The sequence below is a fragment of the Ranitomeya variabilis genome, chromosome 3 (assembly GCF_051348905.1).
Source record: "Ranitomeya variabilis isolate aRanVar5 chromosome 3, aRanVar5.hap1, whole genome shotgun sequence".
Classification (NCBI taxonomy): domain Eukaryota; kingdom Metazoa; phylum Chordata; class Amphibia; order Anura; family Dendrobatidae; genus Ranitomeya; species Ranitomeya variabilis.
This window is the reverse complement of record NC_135234.1, coordinates 61,587,991-61,603,466: the sequence shown is the minus strand read 5'-3', so window position 1 is coordinate 61,603,466 and position 15,476 is coordinate 61,587,991. Positions and strand designations below refer to the sequence as shown.

The 15,476-nt window shown below is 38.7% G+C and overlaps 1 protein-coding gene across 2 annotated transcripts in view; it reads right to left on the bottom strand.

Annotated features, from left to right (window-relative positions):
* The window catches only part of CADM2 (cell adhesion molecule 2), a 784,471-nt gene that overhangs the window by 14,924 nt on the left and 754,071 nt on the right, over nt 1–15,476 (bottom strand). For both annotated transcript variants that reach the window (XM_077294078.1, XM_077294076.1), the window contains one exon: nt 5,521–5,646. In XM_077294078.1, coding sequence (XP_077150193.1) covers nt 5,521–5,646 — 126 coding nt within the window. The remainder of the gene's footprint in view (nt 1–5,520; nt 5,647–15,476) is intronic.

The window sequence follows — 15,476 nt, the reverse complement described above, 5'->3', positions numbered from 1 at the left end:
TACCTTGTGATGCCATTCGGATTCTCTAATGCTCCATCTGTGTTTCAGTCCTTCATGCATGATATTTTTCGGAATTATCTTGATAAATTCATGATTGTATATTTGGATGATATTTTGATTTTTTCAGATGATTGGGAGTCTCATGTGAAACAAGTCAGGAATCAGATGGTATTTCAGATCCTTTGTGATAATGCCTTGTTTGTGAAGGGGTCTAAGTGCCTCTTTGGAGTACAGAAGGTTTCTTTTTTGGGCTTCATTTTTTCTCCCTCATCTATAGAAATGGATCCGGTTAAGGTTCAGGCCATTCATGATTGGATCCAGCCCACATCCGTGAAGAGCCTTCAGAAATTTTTGGGCTTTGCTAAATTTTAACGCCGTTTCATTGCCAACTTTTCCAGTGTGGTTAAACCCCTGACCGATTTGACGAAGAAAGGCGCTGATGTGACGAATTGGTCCTCTGCGGCTGTTTCTGCCTTTCAGGAGCTTAAACGCCAATTTACTTCTGCCCCTGTGTTGTGTCAGCCGGATGTTTCTCTTCCTTTTCAGGTTGAGGTTGACGCTTCTGAGATTGGGGCAGGGGCCGTTTTGTCTCAGAGGAATTCTGAAAGTTCCTTGATGAAACCGTGTGCCTTCTTTTCTCGAAAGTTTTTGCCTGCAGAACGCAATTATGATGTCGGCAATCGTGAGTTGTTGGCTATGAAGTGGGCATTTGAGGAGTGGCGACATTGGCTTGAGGGGGCCAAGCACCGTATTGTGGTCTTGACCGATCATAAGAATCTGATTTACCTCGAGTCTGCCAAACGGCTGAATCCTAGACAGGCCCGATGGTCCCTGTTTTTCTCCCGTTTTGATTTTGTGGTCTCGTATCTTCCGGGTTCTAAGAATGTTAAGGCTGATGCCCTCTCTAGGAGCTTTTTGCCTGATTCTCCTGGGGTCCTTGAGCCGGTCGGCATTCTGAAGGAAGGGGTGATTCTTTCTGCCATCTCCCCTGATTTACGATGGGTTCTTCAGGAATTTCAGGCTGATAAACCTGACTGCTGTCCAGTGGGGAAACTGTTTGTTCCTGACAGATGGACTAGTAAAGTGATTTCTGAGGTTCATTGTTCTGTGTTGGCTGGTCATCCTGGGATTTTTGGTACCAGAGATTTGGTTGGTAGGTCCTTTTGGTGGCCTTCTTTGTCACGGGATGTGCGTTCTTTTGTGCAGTCCTGTGGGACTTGTGCGCGGGCCAAGCCTTGCTGTTCCCGCGCTAGTGGGTTGCTTTTGCCTTTGCCAGTCCCTGAGAGGCCTTGGACGCATATTTCTATGGATTTTATTTTGGATCTTCCGGTTTCCCAGAGGATGTCGGTTATCTGGGTGGTTTGTGACCGGTTTTCTAAGATGGTTCATTTGGTACCTTTGCCTAAATTGCCTTCCTCTTCTGATTTGGTTCCATTGTTTTTTCAGCATGTGGTTCGTTTACATGGCATTCCGGAGAATATTGTGTCCGATAGAGGTTCCCAGTTTGTTTCTAGGTTTTGGCGGGCCTTTTGGGCAGGGCATTGATTTGTCTTTTTCTTCCGCATTTCATCCTCAGACAAATGGCCAAACCGAGCGAACTAATCAGACTTTGGAAACTTATTTGAGATGCTTTATGTCTGCTGATCAGGATGATTGGGTGGCTTTCTTGCCATTGGCCGAGTTTGCCCTTAATAATCGGGCTAGTTCTGCTACCTTGGTTTCACCCTTCTTTTGTAACTCTGGTTTTCATCCTCGTTTTTCTTCAGGGCAGGTTGAGCCTTCTGATTGTCCTGGGGTGGACTCTGTGGTGGACAGGTTGCAGCAAATTTAGGCTCATGTTGTTGACAATTTGGTGTTGTCTCAGGAGGGGGCTCAGCGTTTTGCTAACCGTCGTCGGTGTGTTGGTTCCCGGCTTCGGGTTGGGGATTTGGTCTGGTTGTCTTCCCGTCATGTTCCTATGAAGGTTTCTTCCCCTAAGTTCAAGCCTCGGTTTATTGGCCCTTATAGGATTTCTGAGATTATAAATCCAGTGTCTTTTCGTTTGTCCCTTCCAGCCTCTTTTTCCATCCATAATGTTTTTCATAGATCTTTGTTGCGGAAATATGTGGTGCCCGTTGTTCCCTCTGTTGATCCTCCTGCCCCGGTGTTGATTGATGGGGAGTTGGATTATGTGGTTGAGAAGATTTTGGATTCTCGTTTTTCGAGGCAGAAGCTTCAGTATCTTGTCAAATGGAAGGGTTATGGCCAGGAGGATAATTCTTGGGTTGTTGCCTCCAATGTTCATGCTGAGGATTTGGTTTGTGCCTTTCATTTGGCTCGTCCGGATTGACCTGGGGACTCTGGTGCGGGTTCGGTGACCCCTCCTCAAGGGGGGATACGGATTTGAATTCTGCTCTTGGGCTCCCTCCGGTGGTTATAAGTGGTAGCGCTGCTGTCTCTGGATCGCAGCATTCATCAGGTGTGCCCACCTTTTGCAAATCGGACTGGGCTATTTAGTCCTGCTTGACCCTTTAGTCAGTGCCAGTTGTCCATTGTTCCTGGAGGATTCACATCCCTGCCTGGTCTCTCCTGCTTTGCTTTTCATTTAAACAAAGATAAGTTCTGGCCTTGATTTTTGCAGTCCACATGCTGTGGGCCTTATTGTTCAGTTATTTTCCATGTTTTTGTCTTGTCCAGCTTGGTCTGTATAAGGATTTGTTTAGCCAAGCTGGTATCTCTGGAGATGCAGATATACCCTCCATATCTTTAGTTAGATGTGGAGATTTTGTATTTTCTGTGGTGGATATTTTCTAGTGTTTTAATACTGACCGCATAATACTCTGTCCTATCCTTTCTATTTAGCTAGAAGTGGCCTCCTTTGCTAAATTCTGATTTCAGTCTGTGTATGTTTTTTCCCTCTCCTCTCACAGTCAATATTTGTGGGGGGCTGTCTATCCTTTGGGGATTTTCTCTGAGGCAAGATAGTTTTCCCTTTTCTATTTCTAGGGGTAATTAGTCCTCCGGCTGTGTCGAGATGTCTAGGGAGTGATAGGTACATTCCACGGCTACTTCTAATTGCGGTGCTAAGTTCAGGGTCTGCGGTCAGTACAGGTACCACCTTCTCCAGGGTACGTTTCATGCTGCTCCTAGGCCACCAGATCATAACACGGGAAGAGCCGAGACTGGTTATTAAAAATAGAGGAGACCCCAAGTTGCTTATATATTTAACAGGTTAAATAAGGCTAAAAACACCCTTTAGTGCCACATAAAGGCACTTAAGAGTGCTAGTTTATTATATGTTAGGGGCGTTAGACAATAAATTTCTACAGGACATCTATTCTATCTAGAAAAAGAAAACAAAGAACAGCACCTTATAAAAATAGCCGGGAGCAGATCTCTCTAGGTACTTACCAGTCCTTGTAATATGTAGAAAAAATGTAAGCAGCACACCATCATAGTGCCATAGCAAGCAGCTTTCAATAGCCCATGGTGTGACGCTTCGACTCTGTGTGTCAGCCTTCTTAAAGTCTTCAAGGCTTGAACTTTGGAACTAAACTTTGGCTGAACCTGAAGAACCCAAACTACCACGGGTCCACTCATCTCTATTTAAGAGGATACAAATTTTGATGGAAGTGCTTGTTTGAGGGCAATGACTAAAGCTAGCTGTCAATGTTGTTTAATCAGTAAAATGCTGCTGTCAACTTTTGACATCATGTAAATAAACTGGTTGCAGATGTGAGGCTCCTATCAGTCACCTCACGATGTAATCGTGAAGTGCTGTTGGGTTGTCTTAGCAGAGCTGGCTCTCTGTCATCTGAAGTATTGCAGTGTATAGAATAAGTGATCAAACGATCACAGGTTCAGGTTCACTGAGGGGATTTAATAAGCTAATAAAAGAGACTTTGATTTTAACAATATTAAATATAGTAAATTATAAAAGCTTAAATCACCCCAAAAATAATTAAAATATAAACTCATTTGGTGCAGCCATGTCGATAAATGTCCAATTTATCAAAATATTTAAATAATCACCGCTGCTCACCGGGAGAATTTCACTGAGAGGAATTTGAACTGCGGTTAACCCGCCTCTGTACTGTGAGACTTTTTTTCACTGTGCTAGCGGTGATCTCACTGGAGGGAGGTCACTGCAGTTCATTGGCCCGGCTGGGAACGTAGCCTCAGTGACCAGCAGTAACCTCAATGAGGTCACTGCTGCTCACTGATGCTGTGCTCGCAGCAGCTCATTCACCATTGGTTCTCAGGCTGGACGGTCACATCTTGGCACCGTCTAGGTTAAAAACTAGTAATTCCAAGACATGGATCACAATATGTGACAGAATGACAGACAGGTGAGGGATATTGTTGTTTTTTTATTTTTGTTGTATTACAGGACACGAGGGATTCAATAGAATTGGCGTTAGGCGAGTACAATTGTGTTTGTTATTATTAAATAAAAAAGGGAAAATTGTGTTTTGTTTTTATTTCAGATAAAAGACTTTATTCTGGCTGTGTGTTTATTTACAATACAACTATAGGATTGACAATGAATAGGTGTCTTATAGACGCCTCTCCATTACTAATCAGTAAGGGTTGATGTCAACAGACAATACAGAGGTGACATCAACCCCACAAATAGTATTACACTTGCCACTGCTACAGGAAAAGTGGGAAGAGCCGGGCAAAGTGCCAGAATTGGTGCATCTAAGAGACGCACCTTTTCTTGGTGACTGCGGCCTGATATTTTTTAGCCTGGGGGTCAATATCCATGGCCCCTTACCAGCCTGACAATGCCAGCCTGCAGCAAGGCTGGTTTTAAAAAATGGGAGGGACTCTACTCCATTTAAAAAAAAATAATAATAATTTAAAAAAACAGCATGAGGACCCCTCTATTTTTGATAACCATTTTTCCTAAAGCTGGCAGCTTGCAGTTTGGCCTTTCTGGTTATCAAAAATACAGGTGAACCCACGCTGCTTTTTTAAAATTATTTATTTATAGAGCAGGCGCTGGCTGATTAATACTGTTATCACTGTTATTAGCAGCAGTAGGTGTCTGCTGATTGGAGCAGTAGTCCCATCAGCCGACACCAGTGACTGGAGGTAAACATTTTACCTCCGATCACAGCTGTAGGCTCACATTGTCATTTGACAGCGTGGGAACCATGGCTGTCTGACCAGAGGTATTGATTATACCGCCTATCAGAAGCAGAAGCAGTGTTTGCCACCCTGTCATGTGCATGACAGAGCGGCAATCACTGGATGTTCAGACCCCCCATTCAAGGAAATAGTGTCTGGGTTTGGGTTTGGGTTTGGGACCAGATACTGGTACCTGAACCCAAACTTTTTTTTAACCGCCGGACCCGAAACATTCAGGGGTCCTCCCATCTCTAGTAGATAACACTAGTCCTAGTCCACCAATGACTTGGCTAACATTGAATGACTCATGCAACAATTTTGTAATAGTTAGACACTTAATAATATTTAATATGTAAAGTATAATGAAATAGGGAAAGGAATGCTAGAATAATAATTGCATTGACATACCTTTATGTCTTGCCAAGTATCGCCCAAGCAATATAATTGAACATAATGTGACAAAGACAACTACGGCTACTATCCCTCCTATAAGAGCGTGGTCAGTGGCTGCAGGACCAGGATATGCATTGGGATCTGTAAAGGAAATATTATATCATCAATAATTTTATGATGTAAAATCATAACATATAAATAAAAGCAGTAAAGCAAAATAAAAATAAAACTAAAAAAAAGAACCAATCTGTCAAGGAATGTACCTTTAAGTGATGCATAGGCTGCAGTTCATTCTGCCACATTATGTAATAACAGTGCCATATTATGTAAGATTTGTGATACTTAAAAGCTCCATTATAGGGGCCCAGAAGTTTAAGGTCATTTTATTTCTCTGGATTGGCCAGCTATGTATTCAATGGCTTGGGAAACATTATCCATAGAGAAAATGTCAGCAAAAATGATAAATGTGATAATGTCTCGAAAGTGGCTTACTAATCAGCAAAAAGCCACCGAAAACAATGTACCCTTACTCAAATAAGTGCTGGGTAATAAACTGAAATGTCTTATAAAGCTGCACCATTGTCAGAATTGGAAAACCTGATCTGAGCTATTCTAGTGAAAAATAAAAGGAATTGAGAATTAGAGATCAGATCTATCTGGCAGAAAAGTCTGAATAATACATCATTTATACAGCATTTTCTCTGTGGGAAATCCCTAACACATGCTCATTATTTCTATGCAATTCCTCCAGTACTTTCTCTACTCTTTGAAACATACTCTGCACTTCCAATATCTATCTATCTATCTATCTATCTATCTATCTATCTATCTATCTATCTATCTATCTATCTATGATTTATCTATCTATCTATCTATTATCTATCATCTATCTATTTATATATTTATTATCTATCTATCTATCTATGACTTATCTATCTATCTATCTATCTATCTATTATCTATCTACTATCTATCATCTATCTATTATCTATCATCTATCTATCTATCTATCTATCTATCTATCTATCTATCTATCTCTACACCTAAACTGTGCATTATACAAAATCCTAAATTTAAGTTAACACTACGTCAGATTGTCATCAGATCAGATTTTAACTTTAGTCCTTAAAGTAGCTAGATAAAAGCAACTCAAACAAATGAGTCCGGAATATTAGACTCTGTCATTTTTTCAGGAAAATGATCCAATTTTACATCTGCGAAGGGCTAAAATATGTGAACCTTTGATTTCAGTGTGTAGAATGAACCCCTGTGTAGCAATAACTCCATCTAAATATTTCCAATAATTGTTAATTAGTCCTACCCATTGGCTTGGAGAAATTGTAGCCCATTGTTTTCTTCAATACAACTTCAACTGTAATATGTTTGTGGGTTTTCTCCCATAAATTGCTCACTTCTGGTCTTTTCACAAAATTTCTATAGGATTTTACACTATAAAAAGACACATCTGCATGTTTTTCTCAATATCTGACATAAAATCAGAATAAACCTTTCCCATTTTAGGTCAATTAAGATTTCCATAATTATTAATATTTGCCAAATGCCAGAATAATAAGAGAGAGAGAATGTTTTATGACATCAGCAAGAAATAAATGATTAAAAGGGTTTTCCAGTTTCAGAAAACCCATGTCCCTCAGCTTGTTTTTCTTTTTTCAGATCCTGTGCTTTTTTCACCCTTCCTGGGCTCAGCGATGAGACTATGCTGCTGATACCAGATCGACAACGCAGCAATCAGGGAGATCACTGGTTCTGAGTTGAAGGCTCAAGCCGCTGAGAGCAGCTGCGGTCAGTCATTGGCTGCAGCATTATTGATATGATATCAGCACTGCCTGCCATAAAATACACTGAGCACAGCATCAGGAAATCAGCTGTGGACCTGATGAGGGAAAGTAAAACATTTGTACTTTATAAAGAACTCATTATTAGTTTTTTCCCTCTACGTTCCTATTAATTCCTGCTAAATAAAAGATAGAAAAAAACATACATTGCATTTGTAACGAGGGATGTATCTGTGATCTTTCCCAAAGCATTGCTCTGTACCCTTATGCTAATCCTATACTCTTTCTCTCCCCACAGATATATCATTAACCATATTTTAGTCAATGGCAATTTCAGATTTGACTTTTTGACAAAAGTCTAATCTCCTGTGCACAAAGCCTTACCTGCTGCATTTACTTCTTTGCAACTGTATTAGTCAATTTATCATAAAGGAGAAATTTAGCAGAATAGTCCAGATAGGTTGATTACTTGAGAATATACGGTTTTCCTTGACATTTGTGATTTATTGTACACTCTGTTCTAATCTGAACCACGAAGACCTAACTGTACTGCATTATCTTGCATTGAGCGCATACTGTATCCGAATTAGATCTGCTATGCTTTGCAGACCACCAAATTCTATTAGTATCTATTGATCTGTAAGATACATCAAGGCATATAAACAAAATTCCTCTCTGTCTGTTATCATTCCAGGGGACATGTTCATACTTATCAGGATTGAAAAAAATTTACACTATTCCCATGTAGCATATTGTTTCCAGATTTAAAAAAAAGAATAAGGAAACATAAAAAAGTTAAAAAAGTGCTGACAAGAAAATGTATGATATTGATCAACTACAAGGATCCTTGTAATGCAAAGACTTTACCTTACTCGCATCCATTTTGTGAGAAATTCAGTCTAATAAAGGTGCTGGGAAAAATAGAAAGCTTTTATGTTCGAGCGTACTTAGCGTTAGACAAATTACAGGATGTGTGCTGTGTTTCTAGCAATCTGTTCATGCTGACAATTCCTTAAATTATCTGTACTACTGGAATAAAGTAAGTGACAAACTTTTTTGCATGTTATTCAATTCTCAAACATTGAAAAAGTTCTTTCTTTGACTAAGAAAAGGGGTAAAAACCAAAAAAGCTAAAAAATTATAAGACCATAATAGTGTAACTCTAGTAGAAGTCGTTTCCCAGCATTCAGTTGCTATTAATATTAGGACTCTAATGAACAAAAGAAATATTGATTGGAGGGTGACAAGTAGAGACGAGCTTAAAAGTTTGAGGCTTGTACCCGATAGTGTCCATTGCTTAACACCGATCACAAACTTCTCCCGGAAGTCCGTTACAATGTTCAGCATTTCAGGGTAAGTCCAGAGAGAGAGTTTGGGTCCCCATTGTTTTCAACATGGTTTGGGTTCTGATTCAAGTTCTGGTTCCTGAACCAAGCTTTGGAATAAAGTTTGGGTTGCGTACCAGAAAACAAACTTCCACTGATCCGCTCATCCCTACTGACAAGCTATTGTGCAGATATGGTTGTGTCAATCTATATCTAGAGATTTCTTGCCCAAGTTGATCAGTTGGAACGCTTACTTGAAGACAGCATGGGATACAGAAGGAAGTAGAGAGTTGGAGACATATAGTTTTCCATGTTTCACTTGAATATTTCTATAAAAACAAAATCTGCTTAGCCCCTTACAGACATATCATGCAGTGGTACATCATATATGGCTCCCTGACTTATATGGTGGCTCGCACACCAAATCTGCTCCTCTCCCAACAGATGATGGGCGATTTAATTAATCATCATGGATCTGTAACAGCTGTGGACTGAGTGGAGCTCTGCTTGCAGCTAATAACCTGTTAAATGCCACTGACATTCCATGCATCCTTCTGCATGCCTGTGCTCTGATCACAAGGCTACGATGGGCTACTATGACAGCCTAGGGTCTGCTGAAGACCCATGTGTTTGTCATGACAATACTTCTCTGAAAGCCAGCCTGTAGTTGGCATTCATAGGAGACCATCAGTTTTGCTATACACAGCATAAGCGATCAGACAATCTCAGCTTCAAGTCACCTAAAAGGACAATTAAACACAGTAAAACATTAAAAAAATAAAAAAATAAAACATATTTAGTATTCCTGTGTTTGTAGCAGTCCAATAAATCAAAATACCAAATTAATTAATCCGTTTAGTAAGCTTTAGTAAGAGGCAATCAAAATATTGTATCTATCCCAATACCTCATAAAAAAAGGTGAGCTCGAGATGCAGACAATAAGCCCTCCCACACACCTGTATCCCAAAAAGTTAAGGCATAATGGTTCTTGGAAAATGGCTACACAAGAAAGACATTTTTGACATTGCTTAAATAAATTTAAAAAATATATAAATGGCGGTTGGTATCTCCATGATTGTACTGACCTGTAGAATCACAATGCCAGATCAGTTTTACTATATATTGAACATGGTAAATAAAAAACCCTCAAAAAAATTGTGAAATTCAACAAACTCTTGAGACATAGGTGGTCATATGTCCCTACATTGCCATCCAAAGCAGCTGATGGTGGCTAATTATATATAGTTTCATAGTTTCATGGTTTATGAGGTTGAAGGAAAATTTAAGTCCATAGAGTTCAGCCTACGTGACTTGTTTTCTCTATTAAAAGTGTAACAAAACTGTTAAATTTTTTTATATGTTATTGTATCCTAAATGTCCTGTTGATTGGCGGCGCTATTCATCCTAAGAACTCCACTAATCACTCAATTTGAAGAATTGCCCTGTTAATACATGAGTATGATAAGAACAGAAAATAACTGAACTCAAAACCCTGTAGAAAGTTTCAAAGCTTGTAATTTATTTGTGAAGGAAAATAACATTGTGTTAGGTATGGGGACATACAAGTGCTCTCACAAAAGTAGAATATCATCAAAAAAGTTAATTTATTTCAGCTCTTCAATACACAAAGTGAAACTCATGTATTATATAGAGTTATTATAAACAGAGTAATCTATTTCAAGTGTTTATTTCTGGTAATGTTGATGATAAAAACCCAAAAGTCATTATCTCAGGAAAATAAAATAATTAACAAAAAAAATCTGCAAAGTTTTCATAAAAATTTAAAAAGGTCCCTTAGTCTGTTTCAGTAGGATCAACAATCGTGGGGAAGACTACTGACTTGACAGATGTCAAGAAGGCAGTCACTGACACACTCCACAAGGAGGGTAAGCCACAAAAGGTCATTGCTAAATAAGCCGGCTGTTCACAGAGCGCTATTTCCAACAATATTAATGGAATGTTGAATGGAAGGAAAAAGTGTGGTAGAAAAAAGGTGCAAGGTAAGCCTGTAGTTAAATAATAAAATATAACTTTTAATAAATATTCTTAAAAGAGCCCAACAGGCTCATAAAACAACATGGATCACAACGTACATATACATATACTGGCTGCTACACCCAATGAGCTATACAAAAACGCTCCAGAATAAGTATTTGGCGGGATCCACATGAGTGAGGTTTGGAACGGGCATGAAGAGTGCCACCTTACATATATGGATTTCCAGACCACTACATTCCGTGAAGCAACGTTCATCTTGGGTGAGATTGTTCTGATTATCAATAGCAATTAATGAATACTCCCCTTGATTTGAATTATCTTGTGATGACATGTACTATATAGGGGGTATATGAGAGAAGATACCTTTTGCACATTGTCAGTCTTTATGAATAAGGTGGTGGTGTATTCCCACCGTGCTGTTTTTTGGAGCGTTTTTGTATAGCTCATTGGGTGTAGCAGCCAGTATATGTATATGTACGTTGTGATCCATGTTGTTTTATGAGCCTGTTGGGCTCTTTTAAGAATATTTATTAAAAGTTATATTTTATTATTTAACTACAGCCTTACCTTGCTAAGAATATATTTAATTTTGATTGGTGGCATTACATTTGGGATTTCTAGAAAAAAGGTGCACAAGCAACTGGGATAACCGCAGCCTTGAAAGGACTGTTAAGAAAAGGCCATTCAGAAATTGGTGGAGATTCACAGGGAGTGGACTGCTGCTGGAGTCATTCCTTCAAGAGCCACCACACACAGATGTATCCAGGACATTGGCTACAAGTGTCGCATTCCTTGTGTCAAGCCACTCATGACCAATAGACAACGCCAGAAGCATCTTACCTGGGCCAAAGAGAAAAAGAACTGGAAGGTTTCTAAGTGGTCCAAGGTGTTGTTTTCAGATGAAAGTAAATGTTGCATTTCATTTGGACATCAAGGGCCCAGAGTCTGGAGGAAGAGTGGAGAGGCACACAACCCAAGCTGCTTGAGGTCTAGTGTGAAATTTCAAGTGATGGTTTGGAGAGCCATGTCATCTGCTGGTGTAAGTCCACTGTGTTTTATCAAGACTAAAGTCAGGAAACTTTAGGACACATCATGCTTCCCTCTGCCGACAAGCTTTGTGGAGAAGGAAATTTCATTCTCCAGCAGGACTTGGTATCTGTCCACACTGCCAAAAATACCAATACAAGGTTTAAAAACAACAGTATCACTGTGCTTGTTTGGCCAGCAAATTCGCCTGACCATAACCCCATAGAGAATCTATGGGGTATTGTCAAGAAGAAGATGAGACACCAGATCCAACAATACAGACGAGTTGAAGGCTGCTATCAAAGCAACTCGCATTTCCATAATACCTCGGCAGTGCCACAGGCTGATTGTCTCCATGCCACGCCACACTGATGCAATTATTGATGCAAAAAGAGCCCTGATCAAGTATTGCGTTCATTTACTGAACAACATTTCAGTAGGCCAACATTTTGGATTTTATAATCATTTTCCAAGCTGGTTTTATAAAGTATTCTAATTTACTGAGATAATGACTTTTGGGTTTTCATTGGCTGTAAGCCATAATCATCAACATTAACAGAAATAAACACGAAATAAATTACTCTGTTTGTAATGACTCTATATAATATGAGTTTCCTTTTTGTATTGAAGAACTGAAATAAATTAACTTTTTGATGATATTCTAATTTAGTGAGAAGCACCTGTATGTAACATATATAGAAGACATTTTGACCTTTCCCAACCTCTCCATAGTGCACATAGCACTGACAATCACTGGGCATAGCACCTTTTTAATAAAGCCTAGGACGGGTCGAAATGTTTCCTATATTTGTCACATGTATCCCCATGAGTAATGTAGTGAGGAAAAGAAGTAAGCAGAGAAAAAGGATCACCTGTAAAAGTCAATATATATATTAAACTTATAAGCCAAAACCAAACTACATTGAAAACACTTAAAAAAGCCATAAGGCTAGTAAAAACAAGGAACAAACCCGCAAAAGCGTTTGAGTCTTTCCCATCTGATATGATAAACAGGTGTCTATAACAAATATAATTACCTATATTTATATATCTGAGTGTTAAAAATGCACCAAAGTAAAAATAAATAAAAAAAATATTGTCCCAAAAATATTACCAGCACAATCAAGGAAAAAAATCAATAAATAATGGGTCAGAGGATGCTATTGAAACCGGTACTATATGAAAAAAAAGTCCAGATGGGAGAAGATAAACCCCACATGTATCGCCACTGATAGCATGGCTTCTTCAGGGGAAAAGTACAATAGGAATGGCTCATAAGGTGGTTTATATTAGTACCTACTGTGAGTGGCAATCCTGATGGAGTTGGCATTGTGCATGTGTCAAGCCAAACATAACAATACATTTGGATGAAAGGAAGCAATGTGTACCCGTGCACCGGAAGTATAAGCCCAGGTCACTGAAACAGCATCCATGAGAAATCAGTACAGGTTGGTAGAACGCATGCGCAAATACGGTCCTGTAGCCGATGCAATCAAGTGAAGGCAAAAAAGGCTAAGGGGTTGTATAAGCCAACATTGGGAGAACTTTTCTTTTGTATTTTGGACTGTCTATGCCTTACATGCATTGCATACGGTAATTCTAACATGCTTATCCACACTATTTCATGTAAATATTTTATACATTAAGACAAATTAAATTCTTTACACTGTCCAATCCATTTAGTCACATTTTAACATTTTACGTTTATGCTACACCAAACAATTGCCAGCCTGTTTTTATAGCTCATAGTTTATTAATCGCTCTCATTTTATATCTAAACTGAAGCATAATAAAACGACTCTTATTCATGGTCATTTATGCACTTATAATTTACAGTAGAAATAAATGCAGGGGCAATTTCCATTGACTGTAGTTGTTTTATAATAGCTGTAGTAAAATGTTATGCCACATCAAACGTCTCCGAAACTGCTAATGGAAAAGTCTGCGAATTGTAAAAATCTTGAAATTTTCATACGTTGGATTTTCAGGATTTTACTTTTAAATTTATAGTAAGAATAAAATAAAACATTGCATGAAAGTATCAATCAAAGCTGAGATAACTCCCAAACTGCATAGTAAAAAGTGAAAAATGCATTTCTCCAACCTAAATGAACTTATTTACGATAAAATTCTCATTTTCGTACCTAGAAATATTTTAGCTTTCATTACTTATTGGTTGCTCATCATTTTTATGTACTGTGTCTTGCTTCTGCTTTCTTTTCCTGTTGTGTATTTTTCTGTCTCCTTAAGGGTGCAAGGTACTCATGTTGTAAAATGGTTAATTTACTTTATGTGCCAGCTTAGGACTCAGTAGTATTGTCTGCCTATGTATCTTCTAGTTGACTTTACACTTTCTGGAAAGCAGATCAGGTGAATGCACCTCCTTCTGAAGTAAAACAAGATATAATGAACATTTTATTGGAGGAGAAGGGTCAATTTTTATTTGGGTTCTTCATGTCGTCAGCTGTGTGTCTAAGTATCAGAGAACAATAAAAATGTGAAAAAATAAAATAACAAAATACAACTTTGAAATTAAATACAGAGACATTCAATAATCTTACAGATATTCTGCTATTTTCCGCTCCTTAACCCTAGAACGCATACCTTGGGCCTCGCAGGCCTGCCAGGTTACTTGTTTTCTATTTTCTGTAAAAGTACTTTAGTTAGAATTTTGAAAATCTAGGTAATCCTCAGGTATATAGTTGCTAGTAATTTCCAGTTATTCATATATTTTTATGTTACAGACATTTCGGTATAACAACCTTTTTTTGGGACTACCCCATATTCACGCACCTGGGGCCTTTTAGGCCTGTACTAGGTTTACATGTGATACTCAGTCTTTTTGTCTGTATTGTTGCGTCAGGAAGAAAAAAAACATGGAAAAATATAACTAAAGAGGAACTATATGCTTATATTGGCCTTACTCTTCTAGCAGGGTCGACAAAATCATACGATGTTCCAATCAGAGAGTTATTTCAGAACCAATTTGCAGATCCACACTACAAAGCTACTATGTCCATCAATAGATTTGAGGGTATTCGGAGATGCCTTCATTTTGATGAAAAGAGAACTCGCCCTGTGAGGTTGGCAACCAATAAATTAGCCCCTATTAGCTATATCTGGATCTTTTTATCAAGAACTGTACAAAGCTTTACCATTCCAGTGATAATGTGACAGTGGACGAGCAACTTCTTGCCTTTAGGGGACGTTGCAAATTCATTGCAAATTCATTCAGTATATGCCCAGTAAGCCAACTAAGTATGGCATAAAAATTTTCTGGATGTGCGATTCAGCAAGCTATTATGGGATGAATGGTCTGATTTACTGTGGCAAAGAAGCTGATGCTCCAGTCCAGAAAGACCTATGTTCCGACATAGTAAAAACACTTGCTCTACCAATTTTCAATCCAGGAAAAAATATTACAATGGATAATTACTTTACCAATTTTGAAATGGCCAACTTTTTGCTTCAAAAGCAACTTACACTTGTTGGTACTATGAGGCCAAACCGCCGCAAAATTCCTCCAATCATGAAGCACAATGCACAGCGAACAATCTACGAGAGTGTATTCGGTTTCTGCAATCAAGCAACAATGGTGTCTTATAAAGCCAAGAAAAAAAAACCGTGATATTACTGAGTACAATGCATCATGATGGAAGTATTGACACCAATGACAGGAGAAAAAAACCTGAAATCATACTGCATTATAATAAGACAAAAGGAGGTGTCGACAAGATGGACGAAATGATTGGAGAGTATTCGTGCCAAAGGCAGACTAAACGTTGGCCTGTTGCCCTTTTTTCCAATATCCTTGATGTGTCAGCCC